At 40.1% G+C, this 21,947-nt stretch overlaps 1 protein-coding gene across 2 annotated transcripts in view; it reads right to left on the bottom strand.

Moving 5' to 3' along the window:
* pappaa (pregnancy-associated plasma protein A, pappalysin 1a) overlaps positions 1-21,947 on the bottom strand; it is a 104,212-nt gene that overhangs the window by 16,033 nt on the left and 66,232 nt on the right. Inside the window, exons 14-21 of one of the 2 annotated variants that reach the window (XM_085279737.1) lie at positions 19,448-19,619; positions 11,280-11,463; positions 8,692-8,893; positions 8,342-8,576; positions 7,526-7,673; positions 7,218-7,333; positions 3,693-3,764; positions 1,654-1,752 (exon numbers count right to left, since the gene is read on the bottom strand). In XM_085279737.1, coding sequence (XP_085135863.1) covers positions 1,654-1,752; positions 3,693-3,764; positions 7,218-7,333; positions 7,526-7,673; positions 8,342-8,576; positions 8,692-8,893; positions 11,280-11,463; positions 19,448-19,619 — 1,228 coding nt within the window. The remainder of the gene's footprint in view (positions 1-1,653; positions 1,753-3,692; positions 3,765-7,217; positions 7,334-7,525; positions 7,674-8,341; positions 8,577-8,691; positions 8,894-11,279; positions 11,464-19,447; positions 19,620-21,947) is intronic. The other variant, XM_085279738.1, reaches the window with a different exon arrangement.

Raw genomic sequence — 21,947 nt, 5'->3', positions numbered from 1 at the left:
TGAAGTTTTGAGATGGGGCATAGACATTTGTTTTGGCAGGGCACTGGCCCATGTAATTTGTGTGTATGTGTAGTTGAAAGCAAGGTTACCCTGAAACCTAGTGAAATGTAATCAAATTTGGTGCATGCGGTATATGAGCAACAGAAGGACCCATTAAATTTTGATACAAATTTAATTTCTTAAATTTAGAGTATAGAGTATAAGCCTTTGTGGAGGACACTGCTTTTTGATTGTGCTTCAAGATTTCTTTAGCGTTCAGCTAGTCTAAACAATTTCTGGAACATAGACACAGATGTCAAAACCTTCAAAAGCATTTCAGTTTTAAACTGTAGATGTGTTGCTCCATCCAAACATAACATTAGACCATGCTACCCTTTGATGTATAACTTCTAACTCTCAAAAAATAAGGCCTGTTCTCCTGATAGGATCCATCAACAAAAGTGCGTTATGCAAGTTCTGCCCAAAGGGTCAGAAGATTTTGCAATTTGATAACAATTCATCAACTCTCTGCTGCATTTGGAATACAATGGCTTAGATTTGATAGTTAACTTATAAAAGAAAGAACTCAAAGACTCAAATTTTGAATCGCATTCTGATAGAAGCCAATAGCACATAAATAGAAGAAGAAAATTAAAGAATTTGTATTTTAAGATAGATTCATAGTGATTTAATAGATAGATGCTAAAGATGAAGTTGCTAACTAACAACCTTACTAAATATTTATATATGTATCCCAAAAACATGAAATTGGGATACGACAAAGCTGTCCACTAAGACACAGTGACATATCCAGTGATAGACATCAATTTCAATATAAATCTAGCCAGACATACAGATGGATATGACGGGAGTACAACCAAAGTCTTTCACCAGATTCAGAGAAACAGGCCAGGCCAGGAAAGCAGATGCTGCAGCCCAGAAGCTAAACTACACATCCATCTATAATTCTTGCCAATAGCTGGCAGGGATGAGACAGGCAAAGTACCACTCAGAATTTAGGGAGTTAATACCACAGAAATCATCATTTTTTAAAAAGGCAATGCTGAATTTTAAAAATAGAAAACAAAATTCTTGAAAGATTAAACGAATGCATAGATAAAATGACAGTTCTCTTTTATTATTAGAATGAGGTAGTAAAGTAAGTAAGATGTACTCATCAAATAACTACAGCCTTTACTTAAAATAGTCTAAAAATACTAAAAATAAAGTAAAATTACTACCCAAATTTCACATAATTGTGTGAACACACTATACAAAATAACAGATTAAGTAACAAAATACCGCAGCAAGTGGTATTTTGCGAGCACTATTGATGAAGTCTAAAACCTCCCACTCTCTTGAATTCAGGGTCTGTAATCTGTCTACCAGTGCACACAAGACAATGGAAGGAAGAAATTGTTTAGAGATCGTCCAAAGGTTGAAATACTATACCTTTCAGCAGAGCACTGTGATTCATTACAGTACACTGAAAATAGGATTTTCACAAGTATCAAAGCTTATTAAAGATATCATGCAACCTCCACCGAATGCATAGCAGTAGAGTAAAATGATAAAAACATATGCAGGAGGTGGGATAAGTACTTTTTTTGAGAGAGGGGGGGGGGGGGGGGGGGGGGGTTGGGTCTAATTTCCAGGTAAATAAATGCCACTAACCTTTTTAGTCTTGACAGTCGATTGGCAGCAGTCTCCTCCATCGTAGTTACAGAAGGCTCTGTTGTTTACTGAGTCACAGTAGTTGTCTCCCATGAATGGCTATATCAAAGAGAAAGAGCCAAGCAATTAGGCACAGACACTGAGCTAAGAACATCCTGCCTTGTTAATTGCTGCCACAACTCTCAGAGTCTTTTGCTGTTTTCTCTTGAGCATTTTGGGGCTTTTAGAAGCCTCTGGATAAATTTGCTGATAAATCTGATACATTACATTTTCCTCATTCTTCAATCTGACTCTTTAAGCCCTTAGTCGCCCAGACCCGTAAATCAAACTGAGGACACCATAAACTATTCACTGCACAAAATGCTCCAGTAATTTGATTTATTGGGTTGGCCCCACCCTCTCAGCTTGGGTTACCAATCAGGTTATCCAATTGGCCAAAATGAGTGGATGATATCATTCTTCCATGAAGTAAGGTGGAATTCCTTCAGATGTTGCATTCACTTGTGAATGCCCCATTAATGGAGGGAAAAACATAGCATAATGACACAGTCATGTGTGTAAATTATTTCAGGAGGCATTACACCAGATTATAGCTAGTTAATAGCTCTTCAATGGACCTTATATATAAGTCTGATAAGAGACACCTGTGTATCAGCAACATGTTTAAATGACTTGTGAGTGCCTAATGTTTTCTGTCCCTGTGCAGAGTTGTTAATAACAGCAATATGTCCCAGAAGGAAGAAAGCTCATTATGGACTTGCTTGGTTTTCTTTCTTCAACTATTGTCTGAGGATTTTACTTATAACTCATCTACACTGATGTAAAAAAGAAAGTTTTCACAGGACTCTTTCCAGTTCTGTGAAACTCTAACCATACCACATGATTTAGTAGCATATATATGGGCAGCACGGTGGCACGGTGGTTAGCACTGTTGCCGCACAGCAAGAAGGTCCTGAGTTCAATTCCACCATCAGGCCGGGGTCTTTCTGTGTGGAGTTTGCATGTTCTCCCCGTGTTTGCGTGGGTTCTCTCCGGGTACTCCGGCTTCCTCCCACCGTCCAAAGACATGCAGCTTGTGGGGATAGGTTAATTGATTAATCCAAATTGCCACTAGGTGTGAATGTGCGAGTGAATGTGAGTGTGAATGGTTGTCTGTCCCTATGTGTTAGCCCTGCGACAGACTGGCGACCTGTCCAGGGTGTACCCCGCCTTTCGCCCTATGACAGCTGGGATAGGCTCCAGCGCCCCCCGCGACCCTGAAAAGGATAAGCGGAAGCGAATGGATGGATGGATATATCCACCTTTATCACCTTTACCATTATTACTTGAAATAATAATTTCAAGTAATATGATAATATGATAATATGATTTTATCAGACTTTTTTAGACTTGGAGGAAATGTGGCCCACTCTTCTTTACAGAACTATGTTAGTTAATCAACATTTGCAGATATAATCAACACCTTGATTATTTACTTTTTTCAGCCATTCTGTGGTAGATTTGCTACTATTCTTGGGATCATTGTCCTGTTGAATGACCCAGTCTTGGGAAAGGTTTTGGTGTTTCACAGGCCTCACATTTGATTCTAGAATCCTTTGCTATGGAGAGAAGTTTACGGTCAACTTAGTGACTGTCCAGGTCCTGTGTCTATAAAACAAGCCCAAATCACCACCCCTAAGCTGTTCCATATTTGCCCAGGAACCCTTCCAAACAAGCCACACTTGTTCAGGCTTTTTTCTAATTCTACTGTTATGAATTTTAACATTCTGACCTTGGGATGAATCTGCTCGGATGTCCAGTTATAAGTAGATTGCAGCATTGTGTTAGCACACATCTGAAAGTTCCAGTCTCACTTGTTGATGAGCAATTAATCAAGTGCATTTGATCAGCAGCACCTGATTGCTACGTACCCTCTTAATTCTTAATAAGCATTCAGGGTGGACTAAATACAGAAGGTAGTACCGAAAGCTTTACACACCATATATCCTGTGTTTGAGTCAAGAAAGTAGGTATGAAAATTAAATTTTTGTATGCCTTACCTCACATCCTTTGATGCAGTGGAGGAATTCTGGGTGTGGATACCATTTCAGCCCCATTGTACAGATAATACTCTGTAAGATAAATCAACATTTGTGGGTTGAAACAAAGAAACACTGACGCTTGAAAAGTTGCTCTGTACAATTTATTTCCTGCCAGGAGTTTGTCCTTTTTTCCCAGATTTCAGGCCACATAATCCCTAACCGTACTAAACTCAATGGGCACATTTAAGCTGTGCACGGACACACCCCTAAGACAGGGAAACATAGACGTTATCAAAAGAGCTCATGTGCTACTCATAGAAGCTTTTTTGTGAAGCCTCCTTTGCTTTACACTGAAACCGAGTAAATTGATTTTTAAAAGACATAACTTTAAAAAAAATGTTTTTTATAACTTAGTCATACCCCCAGGAGGATAAGGAACTGGAAGCATGAGAAAGACAGAAGCACAGAGGTAAGAGGACCAGGTTATCTAATATCTTTGCAGAATGTGTGGAATCCCATTCTGTTCTCCTGCTGTGTTTCTCTTCGAAATGCAGCAGAACACATTTGTGCTCAGGGCAGGTGGACAGCAATGTGTACACTGAATGTACAGCTATATGTGCTAATGCACCCTTCTAAGCATACACTGTACAAGAATATAAGGGTGTAAAGGGTGTAAATAGTTACATGACGATGAAAGGGCATTTTTAATTTCACGACTGTGACCTCATAAAGTCTGTGTCCCATGTTGGGAATTTGTACGTGAACAGGCAAACAGATGCTTTGCTTATAGGATATGTAAATCGAGCTTATATAGTACTGGCCATGACCAAAAGCACCATTTGCAGCAAAACCCCGCTGACCTCAGCTGGTCCATTTTTCAGATCCATTGTGCCCCAATATCTCACAAAGTTGACATTCTTTTCTTTTGTTGCTGCAAACTAAGGTATTTTTCATTACAGTCGTGTCAGCAAATCAATGCAAAAAGAAAGATACAGGCTTCAAGGTGGAGAGAATCAACAACATAGCATCTGAGGGCAACTGAGAGCTGTGAGAGTGATGCTTCTACTACTGTGATATAGTACTGCATAGCTGAGTCCAGACATGCCTGCTGTGTGTGTGTATGCCTGTGCGTCTACAGGGAAGGGCTCTAATGGTCAGTATATACGGTGGAATACTGAGAACATTATTTTATATTTCAGGTGAAACTTTTTCCAAATGCTGTACTTTTTCTTTCTTTCCTTCTTGTGCTCTACAGTGATGATGTCATCTAGAAACTCTCCCCTTCTCTCTCATTCTCTCTCTCTTTCCTCTCACTGCAATGTCGTAAATCATGATAATCCATGATTGTAGCCTGGCCTCACCCCTCACTACGTATGGGATCCTCACCCTCTGAAGCCTCCCCAGGGGACTGATACCACATAAAAATAGATCCCTATCTCAGCACCACCACAGAAGAGGTCATGTCATATAGAAAATGACTAATTCTGCAGTAAGCCCGACAGGGTAATTTTGCTGATAAAGGGGGAGGAGGGTGCTGAGGGCACAGAGTAGTCATAGATAGAGAGACAGGGAAAAGAAAGAGGGAAGGTGGAGATAAAGAAGGAGGAGAGAATTCTAAGTGGGTCACACTAAGAACCAAAATACAACTAGTTTAAAGGCAATAAATCAACATCACTTACTAAGGTGGGCAACGCTGATTTCCAGCTCAGCAAAGTAGAACTAGAAAGTGGGGACATTAATTCTCTTGTAGATGGTGCATGAAGAATTCCACCCTCTAGGGATAGTTTGCCAATTCCTACTTACAGCATTCCTGGTGTTATTACAACTGTTAGCCTTCACCATGACTATTATTATTTTTCACTTCCCACTACTGCAGTATCCTTCTGTTCTGTTTTGTTAATACCCTTTTTATCTTGTATTTCTGTGTTTTTGCATCCTTATCTCTTGGGTGGTCATTCAGTTTTATTTTTCATCTTTTTTTTGATACTAGAATTAACTGAGTAGGAACAAGGTTCACCATTAATGTCAGTAATAGCACTATGACAATTATGTGATCGCAAATCTAACATGCTACCATTGGGAACATCTTGCCACATGAGTGGCAGACCATTTTTATAGGGTGGCCAGACTAGGACCATTAGTCATTAGGAGGAATATAAACTGATTTCTTATCATTTATGATCACCCCTGGCCACTCCTGTGCCATAAGGCAAATTTCTGTTAGCCCTTTTAGATGCTACGGTAGTTGCTTATGACTGCGTGTATATGTTCGGGATGAGACTGTGTGCTCGCATTAATTATGATATATCAACACAGGATGAGCTGGCAGAAGGAGGGACAAAACAAAACATTACACTTGCTTAGACTTGTGGTCATTACCTTGAAAGCTTTACCTCTTCTAACCGCTTATCCTCAACACACTTTCCTACTCTTTAACAGTCATCCTACCAACATCACTTCTCTGACTTCTCTTACACTATCAGATGGACCCAACAGCATAACCTCAGGTTTGAAATGACCCCTGAGCACAAATCATATCAATTACACAAATCCATAAAAGCAGATCATTTCGTGTCCACATGGCCTAACCCACCCCTCCCCCGGCATCCACCACCAACTGCTGATTCAGTGTGACTCTGAAACAGAAACAAAAGGTGTTGTCGGAGAAAAAAAAAGAGAAAAATAAAATGTACTCTTTTGGTCAGGCGCGACTTCTCTAGTTTCAAAACTCGATGCTATTTAGTAAGACCTGTCTCTTGTTCTACAGCTAAAAGGGCATTAAGCTGACAAAAGTACTTAAGGCAGATTCAACATTTGTGGCATTGATACATTTTGAGAGTAAAATTAGAATTTAGACAACACACACAGTCCAGCTGTACCTCTACACAGCTGCTGACCTCAACCATAATCTTCATGAATATCTCAAATGACACCATGGTTGTGTCGGAGAGCCCCAAAAGAGACAAAATGTACGGTCCTGTGCTATGTGACCTTCTCCACCACAGCCTCCTACCTCTGTGTTTTGCTATCTGCCAAAAAAAGAACACTTTATTATTTAAGTACCTGTAAGGTATATCTAAATTAGGCCAATTACCAGTGAGCTTCAGTGTTCTTTAACAGTGATTAACCTGAATGAATAAGGTTGGTCACAGTGGCAGTGAGGGTGAAAACAAGTTCCTCACAACAATTCTTCAGCAAGACAAATACACTGGAATTTAGAAAAAAATCTTTACACCTTGGGAATAAAGTTCTTGTACCTCATTATCTCTCCACTATATCTATTACTATATCATCTTGAAGACTGAAAGGAAAGTGGGCAGCAGGAGGTTTTCATACTTGTTGTCAAGAATAAATTTTAAAAGGTTGCTATGCCTCTAATCCAAATATTTGTATGGCATTGGGTTGGCATTTTGCATTGCAAGCGATGGAGTCAGGATCAAGGAACTATATGTGAAATTCCAAGGAGAAGAGCTGTGCTTCACAGAACTTCGTGAAGTGCGTCTCTCAGAGCTGTGAGGCGCACACAAACACATGCAAACTTACCTTCAACTTAGGTGGATTTCTCCAGTGCTCCTTCATTACTTTTCCTACGGTCATATTGTGAGGGAGGATCACAACATCGTTGTTCCCCTCTCTACATGTCAGCTCACACTCCTCACCTGTGTTTGTTTGTGTGACAAAGTGACAGAGAGAATTACACTAATGAAAGATCAACACCACGAATGCCGAGATTTATTTTCCTCATCATTGCCAAACCATTGTGAGACTATGTCACAATGGTTTGGCAATGTGTGAAAGATGAACCTAGTATAAAAAAAGCATTAAGTAACAGTAGATTTGTGCATACAGACCTATGCCGTGTCCTCGTTTGCATGAGTATTGCAGGCTATAATGGAGGTTTTGAGGTAAAGAACATTGGCCTTGGCTGTGTGGGCACAGGCGGAACGACCCTGTCCAATTTCCATCTTTTCGACAGCGGATCTCATTGGACCCTTTGCCCTGAAAATAACACATATATTGACAGACAAATAATTATACACATACAGACATACACACAGGTGCACAAACACTACTAGGCCAAGGACACTGAGATGCCATGCCACTGTACAGGGAAATACAATCCAATTTTTAGTAGGCATCCAACCCACAACGTCGAAGAGGCAGAACAGATTAAAAGGTGTATACATTTCAAAAGTCTGTGGCAGCAGGGCTGTTCTGGAAATCAATAGCAATCTAATTAGCATGGCGTCAAATTGAGTAGGGCTAAGGGAGACAGGGAGAAAAGCAGGCAGGGCAGAGAAAGACGTATCAGAAAAAAACAGCCAGGATAAAGGCTGTATCTTATTTTTCAGTCATTAATTCGTTAATTTAGTACATTACCATTGGTCATTAGTAATTATGTATGATATTACACAAGAGTATATTAATAACAATTTGTCTGTAGTGATTTCCAAACAAACAACATTACCAGTAATCCTGGAGAATCAGCCTGGTGGTACAAATTGTTTTAAATGCACTATATTTATCTGTGATTATATTATTTATTACTAAGTTATGCTGAACAAACAAAACAAAAAAGAACTGTGAGGGTGAAAGAAGAGAAAAAAAAGAGAAGACAAGGACACTGGCAAAGCAAGAATAGACAGAGAGGAAAGAGATGGACAGACCTGCTTGCAAGTAGGGTGCAGCAGCCTCACCGTATGGGCAGAGCGTCCTGTGCCGGCGATAGCAGTATTACCAGCAGGGTCAGAGCAGTTTAGGGTGCAGGTACTGTCAAAACGAAACCCATTGGTACAGTTATAGGAGCCATGGAAGATCGGAGGTGGAGGATCACAAGTCACGGGCTCGCAAGATCCCTCGAGCCAGGTGCCGTCTTCTGTGCACTGGCGTTTGAATGCACGCCTAAAAGGAAAAGAGAGATGATTAATTGAATCACGTGCAGACCCTAATTTCATGTGGGAACAAAGTTTCAAAGTAGCAAAAAATGAACAAAAAAAATTTCAGTTTATTTCTTTACCGCTTGGGTTTATTGGTAACATGGTAGCCTGGCCTGCACTTGTACTTGCAGAGTGTGCCAACTTTTAAGTCTGACTGCTGGCAACGTTTTGTCTGCAGCACAGCATTGGGTACAAGAGGAGGGGCTGGGCAACGAAGCTCACATAGAGCCTCTGGGAAGGACCATAGACCATCCTCGAGGCAGGTAAGCGTGTTGTTTGTACCTAGAGAAACGAAAAAGGAAAGGATAAATGGAAAAGCATACAGGTCAGTGAATCAGTAAAACTAGGTCAGATCAGATGCAGTCGGCTTCAAAACTATGAGTTGTAGTGCAAAGCCAAATTTGAGGTTGTTTGAAAAAAGGTGGTCTTAGTTTAAGGGTCTTTTCTGTGTTCCTTGGCAATCAGTGGGAAGAAACCTCTAAAATTATTAGCAAGAACATCCCCTCTTGCCCCTGTGGGCGCTCTATCCTGCAAGCTCGGGTGCTCTACCAGAGTCCTGGGAGCTTGAGGGTCCTGCACAGTATCTCTGCTGTTTCTAGGACTGCGCATCTCAAATATTGTTTTTGGGATCTGCTGGAGCCACTTGCCTAGCTTGGGAGCCACAGCACCAAGTGCTCCGATTACCACTGGGACCACTGTTACCTCCCCACTCCATATCTTCTTGAGTTCTTTTCCCTTGAAACTTCTCCAGCTTCTCATGTTCCTTCTTCCTTATAGTTCTGTTACTTGGTTACTTGTTACTTTCTTCATCATTCATCTATCTCTACCGCTGTCTTCCTCTACTATGTCCGTGTGATTATCTATCACCAGTTTGTCTGTCTGTCTAGACCCCAGCCTCTGTGGATCTTGTGCTCAGAACTTGTTCCTGTGCTGCCATGATTAGTGCCTCTGCGCTATCTTTCAGTCCAGCTTTGTCCAGCCACTGGTAGGACTTCTGGATGTCACCATGCAGGGCTCTTTTGCTAGCTCTGGCCATCATCCTTGGTTGTGGCCATCTTCCTATGTACTCATGGATGTTTGTTGTCACATCCTGGACAGTGATTCTGACACTCCCCAAATCTTCCTTACATTTAGTGTTACGTCTTGGGGTGCTGGATTTGGGGTGAAACCCTCCATGCATGATGAGGAGCTTCCTTGTCTTGATGTCAGTGGCCTCTATCTCCTCCTTTGGTCAGCTTATTATCCCAGCAGAGAACCTGATAACCTGCAGGGTGTAGCTGTTGATAAAACGGATCTTGTTCTTCCAGTTCAACTGACTTCTCAGGATTTGCCTGACCTTTTGCAGGTATTTGGTGGTTGGAGTTTCCATTTCTCATTTGTGGTTGTCATTTGCCTGTGGAATTCCCAGGTACTTGTAGCCGTCCTTAATGTCTGCAATGTTCCCTTCTGGTAGTGCAATTCCCTCAGTTCTGACTACTTTTCCTCTCTTTGTTAACATCCGACTACATTTATCTAGTCCAAATGACATTCCAATGATGTTGCTGTAGATCTTGGTGGTGTGGATCAGTGAACAATGTCTCATTCAGTCCTAGCGTACAGCTTGATGTCATCCATGTAGAGGAGGTGGCTGATGATTGCTCCATTCCATAGTCAGTATCTGTAGCCAGTCTTGTCAATGACCATTGGGGACAAAGGATCTCCTTGGTAGATGCTGCACTTGATGCTATTGGCTTGAAGTTGGCCAAATCCACATTTAGTTCATGATAAAGGCTCTTAGGTTCCTTTTGATTCTGTATAGATCTAGGCATTCGGGATCCATGTGTGGGGCATCTGGTTGGACCACCCTTGACCTTCAGAACTGCTTTAATTCTTCATGGGATAGATTCAACAAAGTGCCAGAAAAATTCTTCAGAGATTCTTCTCATTGTCATCTTCTAGAAACCAGTTTGAGATCATTTTGTGATACGGTGCTAATTTTCAAAAGGCAATGTCAAATACTGGAAGCAGCTGACAGAAGATGATTACACCGTCATGATAAAGGGATGGAGATTATCAACAACAATACTCAGGTAGGCTTTGGTTGGTACTAAGGCTCCCAAAGTGTGACAAGAAAATAGCCTCACACCATTACACAACTGATACAAGACAGGATGGATCCATGCTTTTATCTGGTTTACACCAGATTCTGAACCTACCATCTGAGTATCACATCAGAAATCCTGACTCATTAGAGCAGGGAATGTTTCTTCAGTGTTTTATTGTCTAATTTTGTTCAGCCCATGTGAATCATAGCCTCAGTTTCCCGTTCTTAGCTGACAGAAGTGACACTTGGTGCAGTCTTCTGCTGCTGTAGCCCATTTGCTTCATGGTTACTGTTGCTTTTCTATCAGCTAAAACCAGCCTAGCCATTCTTTTTTGTTTCTGACCTCTGGCACCATTGCTTTTGTGCCAGGAGAACAGCTGCTATCTGGATATTTTCTCTTTTTTGGTCCATTCTCTGCAAACCATGTTCAAAGTCACTGATTAGATAATAGCATTAGCAAACACAACAAGTGTAACTAATAAAGTGACCAGCGGGTGTATATATTTATTGGAAAAGATCTCTGAAGGGTACCCTGTAAATATGAATCTGAACATGGATATGTCAGTGCTCCGCTAGGCAACTCACCCATTAGCTGGGCAGGTTCTCGACACTGAAATGTGCTCTTTTTGCCATAGGTAGTGCCCTCTGGAAAGTTGAAAATGGCAGGATGAACATGATACTTGTCTGGTAAACCACAGTCCACAGGCTCGCATGATACCTGTTTGTTCCACTTCCCATTTGCACAAGTTATTGTTACTGAAGTCTCTGACTGGAAAACAAGACATGATATAACACAAAGTAAATAACAAATAAAGAAATATAAGTTTTACAACATAGTCTACATAGATATATAATAATATTCATTGATGCAAGCTTTAATTTGCATATTGATGCGACAGACTGATGTAGTGCACTTGTCCTATAAATGTTTACCTCACAAAAAAAATGACTACAGCAATTCTGCAATCATTTCAACAAGTTCCTAATCAGCGTGTAACCTAACAAAGCCTGATCGGGCTTAGCTTACTGTATGTCAGTAAGCCTCACAGGCCACTCAGCAGCTCAAGTAACTGCTGATAGCATTTGTAAGGTCAAGTCATGTACTTCAGACAACTGATATCCAGCAACTGCACAATCAGCCCTAACCCTAAACAGATTGACTTCAGTGGAAGTGTGACAGCTGAGAAACACACACAGACACACGCACGCACATAAAGTCTTCTACAAATAGAAGGCAAACCCCTGTGGGTTTAGTCTACATCCATTATTCATCCTCTTTCTGAATTTATGTGTAGTCACAAAACATAAGAAAGTCGTTATTATATTTAGGTAAGAGATAAACAATATGCTGGAAATAGTACAAAATCAAAGGGGGAAAAAAGTAGAAAGGTTACTTCATATTTACTGAGTTTGTAATTTCATAAACAAATAGGAACAAGTGGCTTTCCGTTGCTCCCTTCTGAAAATCAAGGCAGCCTCTCCAACTTTTGAAAGACTACAGAGGGTATCCTGTGTGCCTGGGCCTTTACATGTTGTTGGAATGTGGTAGGAACCAAGAGGAAATCCACACATGGGGAGAACATGCAAAATCCACAAGAAACAGACTCAAACAAGAGCAAACCCAGCAGTGGCAGCATAGCTCCACTATTTCATACAGAGGCATGCTTAAATCGCCAGCAAGATAAAGGTTCCAGTATAAGGGATTATCATTAAGGTAAATTACTTCTCAATTGCCAGACGTTTTGCATTTATTGTGTGTGTGTGTGTGTGTGTGTGTGTGTGTGTGTGTGTGTGTGTGTGGACACACTCTACACATGGCTATGTGAAACCATTCTGTTCAAGGGAAGAATATTGTCTAGAGAATATAGCATTAGAAAACAATATTTTCTTGAACTCCTGAGAACTGACAGGGCAATCAGAATAGTTCAAAATCCTTTCTAACTGTTTTTTTTTAACTAGAAAAGTTTCCTCGTGTTAGGTTTATTCTCTATCAAAAATAGGTCTCATTGCTCCAGTTATTTGGCTTGTAGTGTGAGGTTTTCAGAGATGAGACGAAATTTATCTGAATGGGTTAACCCTCAATTTTTTTTTATCCTCTTCCATTAAGTAGAACCATGTAATCCAACAGGAATGTTTAAATCGATAGTCGTGCCAAGAAAGCTCACAACAAAGCTGTTAGAGCTCAATCTTTTTGACTTTTTATTCTCAGAACCAGAAGAGAAACCTGTGTGGGTAACCCATCAATTACACTGGTTGACTTTAATTACACACATCTTTTTAAAGCGAGGCCAAACTTCAACACAAACTGGACTCAGCTGGCAATACAAATGTATTGTTTCATAATCTTCTCTCTGTTTCCGTGTATATCTGTCTTTCATCTCAATCCCGTTACATGATACTGCGTAACAGTATCGGGTTCCCTCAAAATAAATAAGCTCCTTTCATATTTGGATGTCCAACAAGGTAACATATGCATTGCATGTGAGCGCCTTCTGGAAAACAACTGGGTGAAGAGTTGAATGAGTCAGTTGAGATGTGAAGCTGTGGAGAAGCAATGTGGACCATAGAAGCAACATTGAAACATCTCTTTTAAAATATGTGAAAATCTTAAGTACACTTGCAAAATTGTGCATGTGTGGGATAAGGTACGAGCTAATATGCACTTCACAAGTGTGGTCAATACTACACCCTACACATACAAATACACATAAACACACACGTTTACCTAGATGTGTTTGTGCTTTGGTGAGGGAGGTGATAGAGAACCCATCTATCACTAAAACAGCGTTTCAAAAATGCTGTGCAAAGATGGGGAAAAATCTGACAGAGGGATGACCATCTCAGGATGACTCCATCTATCAGGTCTTTTTATTTATTTTTTTCTGTAAAGTGGCCAGAGAGAGTTGAGTAAAACACACATAAGGGCCCACTTAGAGTCTGGTATGAAAAGGCCTCAGAGCAAGATGAAGATATTCCATAAATGTGATGTTTTTGGTCAAAGCGGTGGAAACTTCCTGTTATGACAGGGGCACTGGTGAAAGAGTGATTGATAAAGTAGAGAGAGATTCTTGAAAAGGGTTTCACCCCAGGTGGATATGACATGGGGCGAAGGGGGTCCTAAACCTCCCAGCATAACAATGACCTAAAGCACAGACCTGTTGCTTCAGAACAACGAGTCAAATACTTTCCTCTTAATTCTTTTGATCTTTTATAAGTGTGAGGAGCATTTGTAAATAGATTAATAATAAAAATCTACAAGACAGCTAGGTGTGCAAAAAGGGAAGAGCACTTTCTAAAGTGAGTATATATGTAGGTTTGTGTGTGCTACTATGTGTGTAAATGTGTGGGAATTTTCCTTCCTTTAAAAAATTTACAGCTGCCTGTTTCTCTTCCAGTAGCGATTTTAATAACCCTTGGCTATGCTTCCTAATTCAAGCCAGACAGACCTACAGACAAATGAACCAACAGACAACCCCTTCCTCAACTTAGGGATTTGTCTTCTTATAGATGGCAAACAAGCAAATTATAGCATGGTTGAACATTAATTGGAAGATAGATCTGCAATGATAAATAGTAGAATTACTAAGAATTAAGTATAATTTATGTGTCAGTCCTCGCGGAAAACCTCTTATAAAACATTTTTTTGTGAAAATCCTGTTCTAAGAATCAAAGGTTGTATTTGTGAAATATTCATACTGGCAATATCAGCGAATGGTTGCCCAAATGATTCTGGATAACGGTGTGGTCACAACAGCAGCGTGCTACTGAGAATGTAACTTTAGTCAGAAACCCATAGACCCCATATTTTATAAGTGTGAGGAGCATTTCAGCGTAACATGTCAACAAGCAGGGTGATTTTAATTTTACAGGCAACATTTTGATCTACAAGGTTTTCCTAAGAATCTATAAAGGGATTTACATGCTCACATCCTTGTTGGGCCAATAGCAAGCACATGTTTGTTTGTTTGATGAACACAGATTTAGTTGAGGGTTAGATCTCTTGTGTGTACAACTGACCTAAGGGGCACACCTAGCTATTACCATTAATATTTACAAAAAGAAAAGGTTACAGGGTAAGTGACACGAGGACAGGCCCCCAGTCTGTCACAGGGCTAACCGGGAGATACAGACAAGCATTTGCACCTATGAACAATTCAGGGTTACCCATTGACCTAACTCATGTATAAAAACATACATACTATGACAGGATATTAGAGAGCCCAGAGAGAAGCCAAAAAGAGAATACGCTGAAAGTGCCCCGCCTGGATTTGAAGCCAGGGCCTTCTTGCTGTGACAACAGTGCTAACCACCACACCAGCGTGTTGTCCACAACAACATTGTATGTATATGAATTTAGGATAATAGATACTTTACTTCATTGAGATTATCTTTTTTATCAGATGGTGACTTGCGATGGGGTTATTTTAATTCAGATACCTAAACGCTGTTTCATGGCAGGGAATGGTCATATCTGTAAAAGGGAATGCCTATATAAAATAGATGTGACTTCTTCAGTACCAGCACACAGTGTTCCCTAACCACTTCAAAGGAAGAGAAAGATTTGAAAAACAGACAGGAATAAAAGACACATATACAAATCAAGCAAGTGAGGGAAACAGATTTGTTCTGAAGATAGTATTATGTAAGAAGTTGGTGTTCCCAGAATCGCTTTGACATCAGTGAACCAAGAATGTAATCGGCTAATGAAATGAGACAAGATTATGCTTCACATTGGACTTTTCAACCTTAGTGTGGAGGTGTGCGTGTCTTTGCAAGGACTGTGCAGCTGAAAAAAAGATGAGAGCATATGAGCACTATGAATCTGGCCAGACCATTTTATTACCAGCGCTTTGACTCGAAGCACATTTCGTTTATTACATTTAAGACACGATGTGCCCAGTCTTTCTTTTGAATGTGAATTGCTTTATTTTACCAATTATATCCAGCAGTTGTACAGTTTAGGTTACAGCTGTGTTGCCGTTGGAGTCAAAGTTATACTCCTGATTGGACTGTATAACTTGCAATCAAACACCTTCATAAAGTTGCATTCCACTGTTAAAACAAATTAGAGTTATGTCAAAACTGATCATTTGCAGTAATGCTTCAAGTAAATAGTGCATTTTATTTGCTGTGAGACTATTTTGCAAGGTATTGCAAAGCTGCAATAGATTTTGAAATGGATCGAGAAAGTAGTAAAGACGCTTGTGGTTCAATAAGGACAATCTCTATTCACTCATCTGCCTATATTCCTGGGTATTCGGCCCGTTAGACTATTCTTTACATCACTTCCGATTTTTCACAAACTGGTTTCTGTCATCAAATGGCCCAACTATTTCCCTGCCTATCTTCTGTAAGCCAATCAATTTTTGGCAAATGTGAGAAGAGCCTTGGTGTTCTTTTTGGTCTTCAGAGGTTTTGTCCTGGGAACTCTCCCATATATGCCATTTTTGACCCATCATCGATCCACTCTTGGAGTAAGTTTGGGACTGCTCTTGTGCAAATTCACCACTGTTTCAAGTTTTCTCCATTTGTAAATAATGGCTCTCAACATGGCCTCTGAAATGACTTCTTTAGATTGTGCCATGATGTGTTATTCACAGTTAATTCATGATTTAACAATAGGGAAAATTACTTTTTCACTCAGGGCCAGGTAGGTTTGAATTTTCCCTCGACAAAATAAATCATCATTTAAAAACAGCATTTTGTAAGTACTCAGATTGTCTTACTCTAATATTAAAATTTATTTGATGATCTAAAACATTCACATGTGACAAATATGTAAATTAATAAGAAATCAGGAAGGGGGCAAATACTTTTTGAGAGTATTTTACATGTCTCCTGGAATTAAAGCTTTCCGGTTCCAGTTCCACCCAGACCATTTGGAAGTGCTGGGTGGTATAAAATCTTTGTGAAATACCCAGAGCTCAAAAGATGTTTTAATAGATGTTTAATAGGACTGTCTGCAGCCAGAACTTGTGACTTCTATGCTCATGGACAGTTTTGATAACTTTTATCGAAACTTTAGTGTTACCTCAGCAGTGGTAGTGTCCTCAGGGCTGACAACAATCAAAATGGAAATACTAATAAAACAAGAATGTTTATTTTGAGAACTCATGAACTGTATCACCTCTATCTTCATGTTATTGGAATTAAAAAAAAAAAACATATCTGAGACTGATTGATCCCAAAGGCTAATTCAAGCAGAATCTTTCTTCAAAGAAAAGTAGAAAAAGGGATATGTCTCTCTTTCATATTCATGTTTTCATATTCAGTAAATTTTGCATCTGTTCATGAATGTCTGTTTTCCATCTCACAAATTCACATATTCTCCTTTCTTGGCTACATTCTCATCCGACTTGTAGTGACTGATAATCCAGGAGGGAAAAAATTAATTCAAATTCTCTGTGGAGTCCCACAAAGATCAGACCTTGGCCTACTACTTTTAAAAGATCCAACATACTTTCTATTATGGACAATTTATCCATCCACATCTGGGTCAGAGTCACAGGGCTAAGCAAAAATGCTCAGACTCCCCTCACTTCAATCACCTCCACCAGGCTTTACTCTGAGCCCCTCCCTCTTCACCCTATGGCCAAGACCAAACACAGAAAACTAATTTCCATCCCTTGTATCCTGGATCTCATTCTTTGAGTTACTGTCCCTAGCTTGTGGACAAAGGTGAGGGTTAGAATATAGATTTACCAGCTTCACAGCTTCAAGCTCAGCTCTTATCATCCCAACAAATGCCACATCAATCCGTATGTTAATCTCACACTCCATTGTCCCCTTCCCCTAGGGGCTGCAACTCCTCCCCCAACCCAGAGTGGGTACCCTTTCCTCGCTGTGAACCACGGCCTAAGACTTGAAAGTGCTAATTCTTATCCCTGTCGATTAACACTTGACTGAAAACCAACACAGCATGTGTTAGAGGTCACCACTCAAAGGAACTAGAAGGACCATATCAGTAAAAAAAGCAGTCAGCTGGTCCTGAGGCTACCAAACTAGAAACCATCTGCCACAATTTTGCTTTTACTTTATACCACTATAAAATGTGCTCACATCTACAAAACTGAGCCTTTCATCTGGCTGAATGGATACAAAAGTTATTCATAAATAACAAGTCCTTGTAATATCTTTGAACTGTCAATCATCATTTGTGGCAAACACTCAAAGTACTACACAAGAAAATATTTGGCATAAAACTCTTCCTACTCCCTCTTCTGTCCTTTCTGCTTCCATAACAGCTTACTTACTGCATACTTTTTGCCTCTCCTTTTCTTAAAAGCATAAATTATCACTAAACGAACTGACATTGGTGAATAGACAGATTGTGCATTGTCAATCAAAATATAATGCAATTATAAATCTGCAAAGAAAAATCAACTCCAAGGTTTTGTACATAAAATGTGTATGTCAGTAGCTTTTAATGGATTTTTTTACATACACACACATTGTTTCTGTGCATACATGAGTAAACTACTTTGTGGTACTAGAACCAGTCCAGTTAGGACAGCTTGCACACAACATATGGAACAACCAACAGAAGAAGTATCTTTAGCAATATTAAAGTCAGAGTCCAGACCACGCATCAGAAAAGCAATTATGTGTAACCCTTCTTATACCCTTAATCCGCTCTTGCTTCTCTCTCCTTCTTGTTTTAATTCATGTTCCACATACAGCTCCCAAACATACCATACAGTACAGGCGAGTACTGTTTCTTTTTCTCCAGGCTACAATACACATGTGCCATCTCTCTAAGAGAGCATTAATAGATTGTTTTGCAGACAGCTTTACAAAGCCATAGAGAAGGATAAAGCATTTATATGGCCTTTATTGCATCTTGGTCAAAATCCAAAAGGTTTACAATGTGGTGTAAACTACCCAGATCATTTGTTTATGTGTGGTGTGCAAGCATCTGTGTGTGTGTACTGTATCTCCCCACATCTCCATGCAAAGAGATTTCCTTGTACTCCTTGTACTTGACTGTTTGTTTGTTGGGATCTGCATGGAAGCATTTAATATGTGCTGCTTTGTGACAGTGGCAGCAAATCTCTGCCTTTTAACAGAGACTTCAATGTGTGCAGAATGAGCAGGAATGGCGCTAGGGAAAGAGAGGGAGGGAGGGGGCGAGAGAGAGCGAGCAGACACTATGCTATGATGTCATCATCCCAGTGGACCAGAAATACAAAGTGACTGTTTGAGGTGATGGTGCAGCATGCTCAGCAAGAGACTAAACACTTTTATGTCTGTGCTTGTTTAATGCATGTGCGTGTGGCGCGCCCATGTGTCTGTGTGTGCGTGTGGATGTGTCTTTGTATGTCTATGTGTAGTAAACTAGAAAAAGGAGAAGACTGGGGCTCCACTTTTCAGTGCAGCACTCATCTACCTGGAAGATTATGATGTCATTGTCCCTGGAGGGTTACTGTGCAAAGCATGTTTTTTTGTTTTTTGTTTGTTTTTTTGCAGGTGACAAAGTAAATCCATAAACAGAGAAGAGAACAGAAAGAACGTTTGTTTGCACTTTTGTCTTATTGACATTTGTGTATTTGAGTTTACATGAAAGCTTGTTTGAATATGCATAGACGGCTTCATGTGTGCATGCATTTTCCAGTAACTACACAAAAGCTCTGACATTTTTGCACTTGAATGCTTGCGTTGTATGTTTATGCGTTCTTGTTTCTCTGTGTGAAATGAGCTATGTAGCTGCCTATACGTAGTTAAACATGTGTGCAGCAGTGTGTTTGTATGCTCACCTGACTCTTGATGATGTCATCGTCCTGGTGGACTTGCAGGACATATCCAGAGTTGCAGGAGATGGTGCAGCGGTCTCCATTGTAGAAGTGGTGGCCAGGGCTACTGCACTGCTCTGCATTGCGGATCCGGGGTTCCTGGCAGTCAATGGCCTCACACGAATAATGTACACAACTACGAGGCATTGTGTGTGGGGGCAGGGGTGGGAGGGTGTTAAAGAAGAAGAACAGACAACAGAGATGACAAAGCTAAAAAAAATAAAAAATAAAACAAATTTGAAAATACCACTAATACACATTTTTTGTGAATATAATAGCACTGCAAACTCAGAAACGTGGAAGCAGTGCTCCAAAAGAGACAAATTATACATCGAATCCGCCACATCATCCATCAATGACCGCTTAACATACCAAATCAATAAACTACAAGGAGAAAAGGCTGCCATATTCTGCAATGCACATGAAAGCGGAGTGTGAATATTAGGGAATTAAGAACAACGGGATAGATGCTGTGCAAGCTACAATGGTGCAGTTTGACCACAGTTCTGTTAGGATCCTGATGGAGAAGGCGTTTAACACTCTTGGAATGCTTGGGTGCCCAAGGCACCTTTTTACAACAGTCTGCATTCTGTAGTATAGGGTTCCCCTATGAAGTGAAGAAAGAAAAGAAGGAAAAGTATTTCACTCTCCTTCTCTGTCATTGTGTATGTGTGCGTGTGTGCGTGTCTGTGAGGGGGTGGGGGACCGAAAAGAGAGAGAAAGTATGTAAGAAAATACAGATCTGGAGAAACATTGTTAAACTCAGTCCTGCAACAATGGAATTTGTATCTTTCTTTTTTCTGTCTTATTTTACCTGCTTTCATTCCACATATTTTTTGCACTGCATGCCTTCTTTCTCAAGATTGTTAATAATCTAAGCCTTCTGTTTACATATACTGTTCCATATGCCCTTCATTTTTTCCCTTATTTTGCTCCCAGTATGTTAACTCGTGTTGACAAAAAGCTACGTTGAGCAGGTGAAGAATAATTATAAAGCACAAGAGCAGCGGTCCCTTACGTCTACTCTTTGAGGACAAGCTTGGGAGACCTAGGAGGCTGCTTCATGGACTCTATGGCTTTGAACAAAATCTCTTTGTGGTTTTTTGCTAGTCACTCTGGAATTTATGACATAAATTACAATTAACTACCTGGAAAACTAGCCTCCTTTCCTGCAAATGAGAATACATTATACACCACAGGGGAATAGTTTGTATGACAGAAAGGAGAATTCAAGAGAAATGAGGGAACTATACAAAAACTTTTGTGAATATTGTTTCTTTTTCTGTTTTGTTGTTTGCGGGGACAAATAAAAGTCCAAGAGTTCTCACTCTGGTGATGAGTGTAAAAGTTAAGAGAAGAAATGTGTGACAAACTGAAACAAAACCAATATATACACACATATGTATATACATATATACATATATGTGTGTGTGTGTGTGTGTGTGTGTGTGTGCGTGCGTGCATTTTCTTGCAGACAAGCTTGGGACATAAAACTGAGTCATGTTAATAGCTCCTGTAGTTAACAACTCAGGGAAAAAGGGGATGTGGTGTTTTGTGGAGGCATAAGTATTACGGGAAATATGCTGCTCAGCCCAGGAGAATGAGAGAAGGAAAGTGGGCGCAGGAGGCACAAAAAAGGGGGAGAATTAAGAAGAAGAAGATGGCAGTTAGAGGGAAAGGAGGGTCATGTGCAAGTAAAGGATGAGAAGACAGAAAAGGATACCAGAAGTAGTGGAGGAGCAGAGATGTAACAAATCAGGGAAAGGGAATCGGGATGTAAAAGAAAATGTAGAAGAGAGACAAGCAGCTTTCAAAGCGGGATATAAACAGTATAATGTAGATGATGAATTGGTATTGATTAAAGAAAAACAGACTTAAGACACAAAAACACAAAGCCTGGATTCTTCATGTCTAAACAGCACTGAGCTGCACTATATTATCATATTCAGCTTGTAGCATGTTCAGAGCTTCTGAAGATAAGTGGGTACTGTCTCTTTGGCTTGCCATCATATAAGCAGTGTTTTCAAGAGCTTCTGGAAATTAGATCAGGTTGAGAGAATATGAAAGAAAGAAAAGTCGGCAAAAAGTCTTGGAGAAAGCAACTATGCCTCTGTGTGCGGCAACAAACAATTTCCTGGCTGATGCAGATACACAGCAGTTTTAATCTATTTAGGTGCACTTGGATGTCTAACTGGCACACAACAAAAGCCACAAACAGCTCTATCTCTCCACACAGAACTTCAGACCATCCATTCTTTGGGTATTGTGGTGCGTATTAGTGCATTTCTTGTTGAAAGGTTTGTGGAATCATCGTCCCTGTGAACTGTTGCGTGCATGACGGTGGTGTGGAAATTGATCAATTCTGACTGTGTGTGTGGTCTTCTTTAGGTATGTTTGTGAGTGGGTACTTGGAGGTAGTGCAGGCTCAAAATTGTTATTTTATAGCCAAATAGGTAATAACTGT

This window comes from Mchenga conophoros, linkage group LG7, assembly GCF_057382185.1.
Source record: "Mchenga conophoros isolate Kocher_MC1m ecotype Shallow Benthic linkage group LG7, M_conophoros_male_GT1.1, whole genome shotgun sequence".
In the NCBI taxonomy this organism is placed as follows: Eukaryota; Metazoa; Chordata; class Actinopteri; order Cichliformes; family Cichlidae; genus Mchenga; species Mchenga conophoros.
Note: the sequence above shows the minus strand (reverse complement) of the source record. Positions and strands in the feature narration are given on the sequence as shown.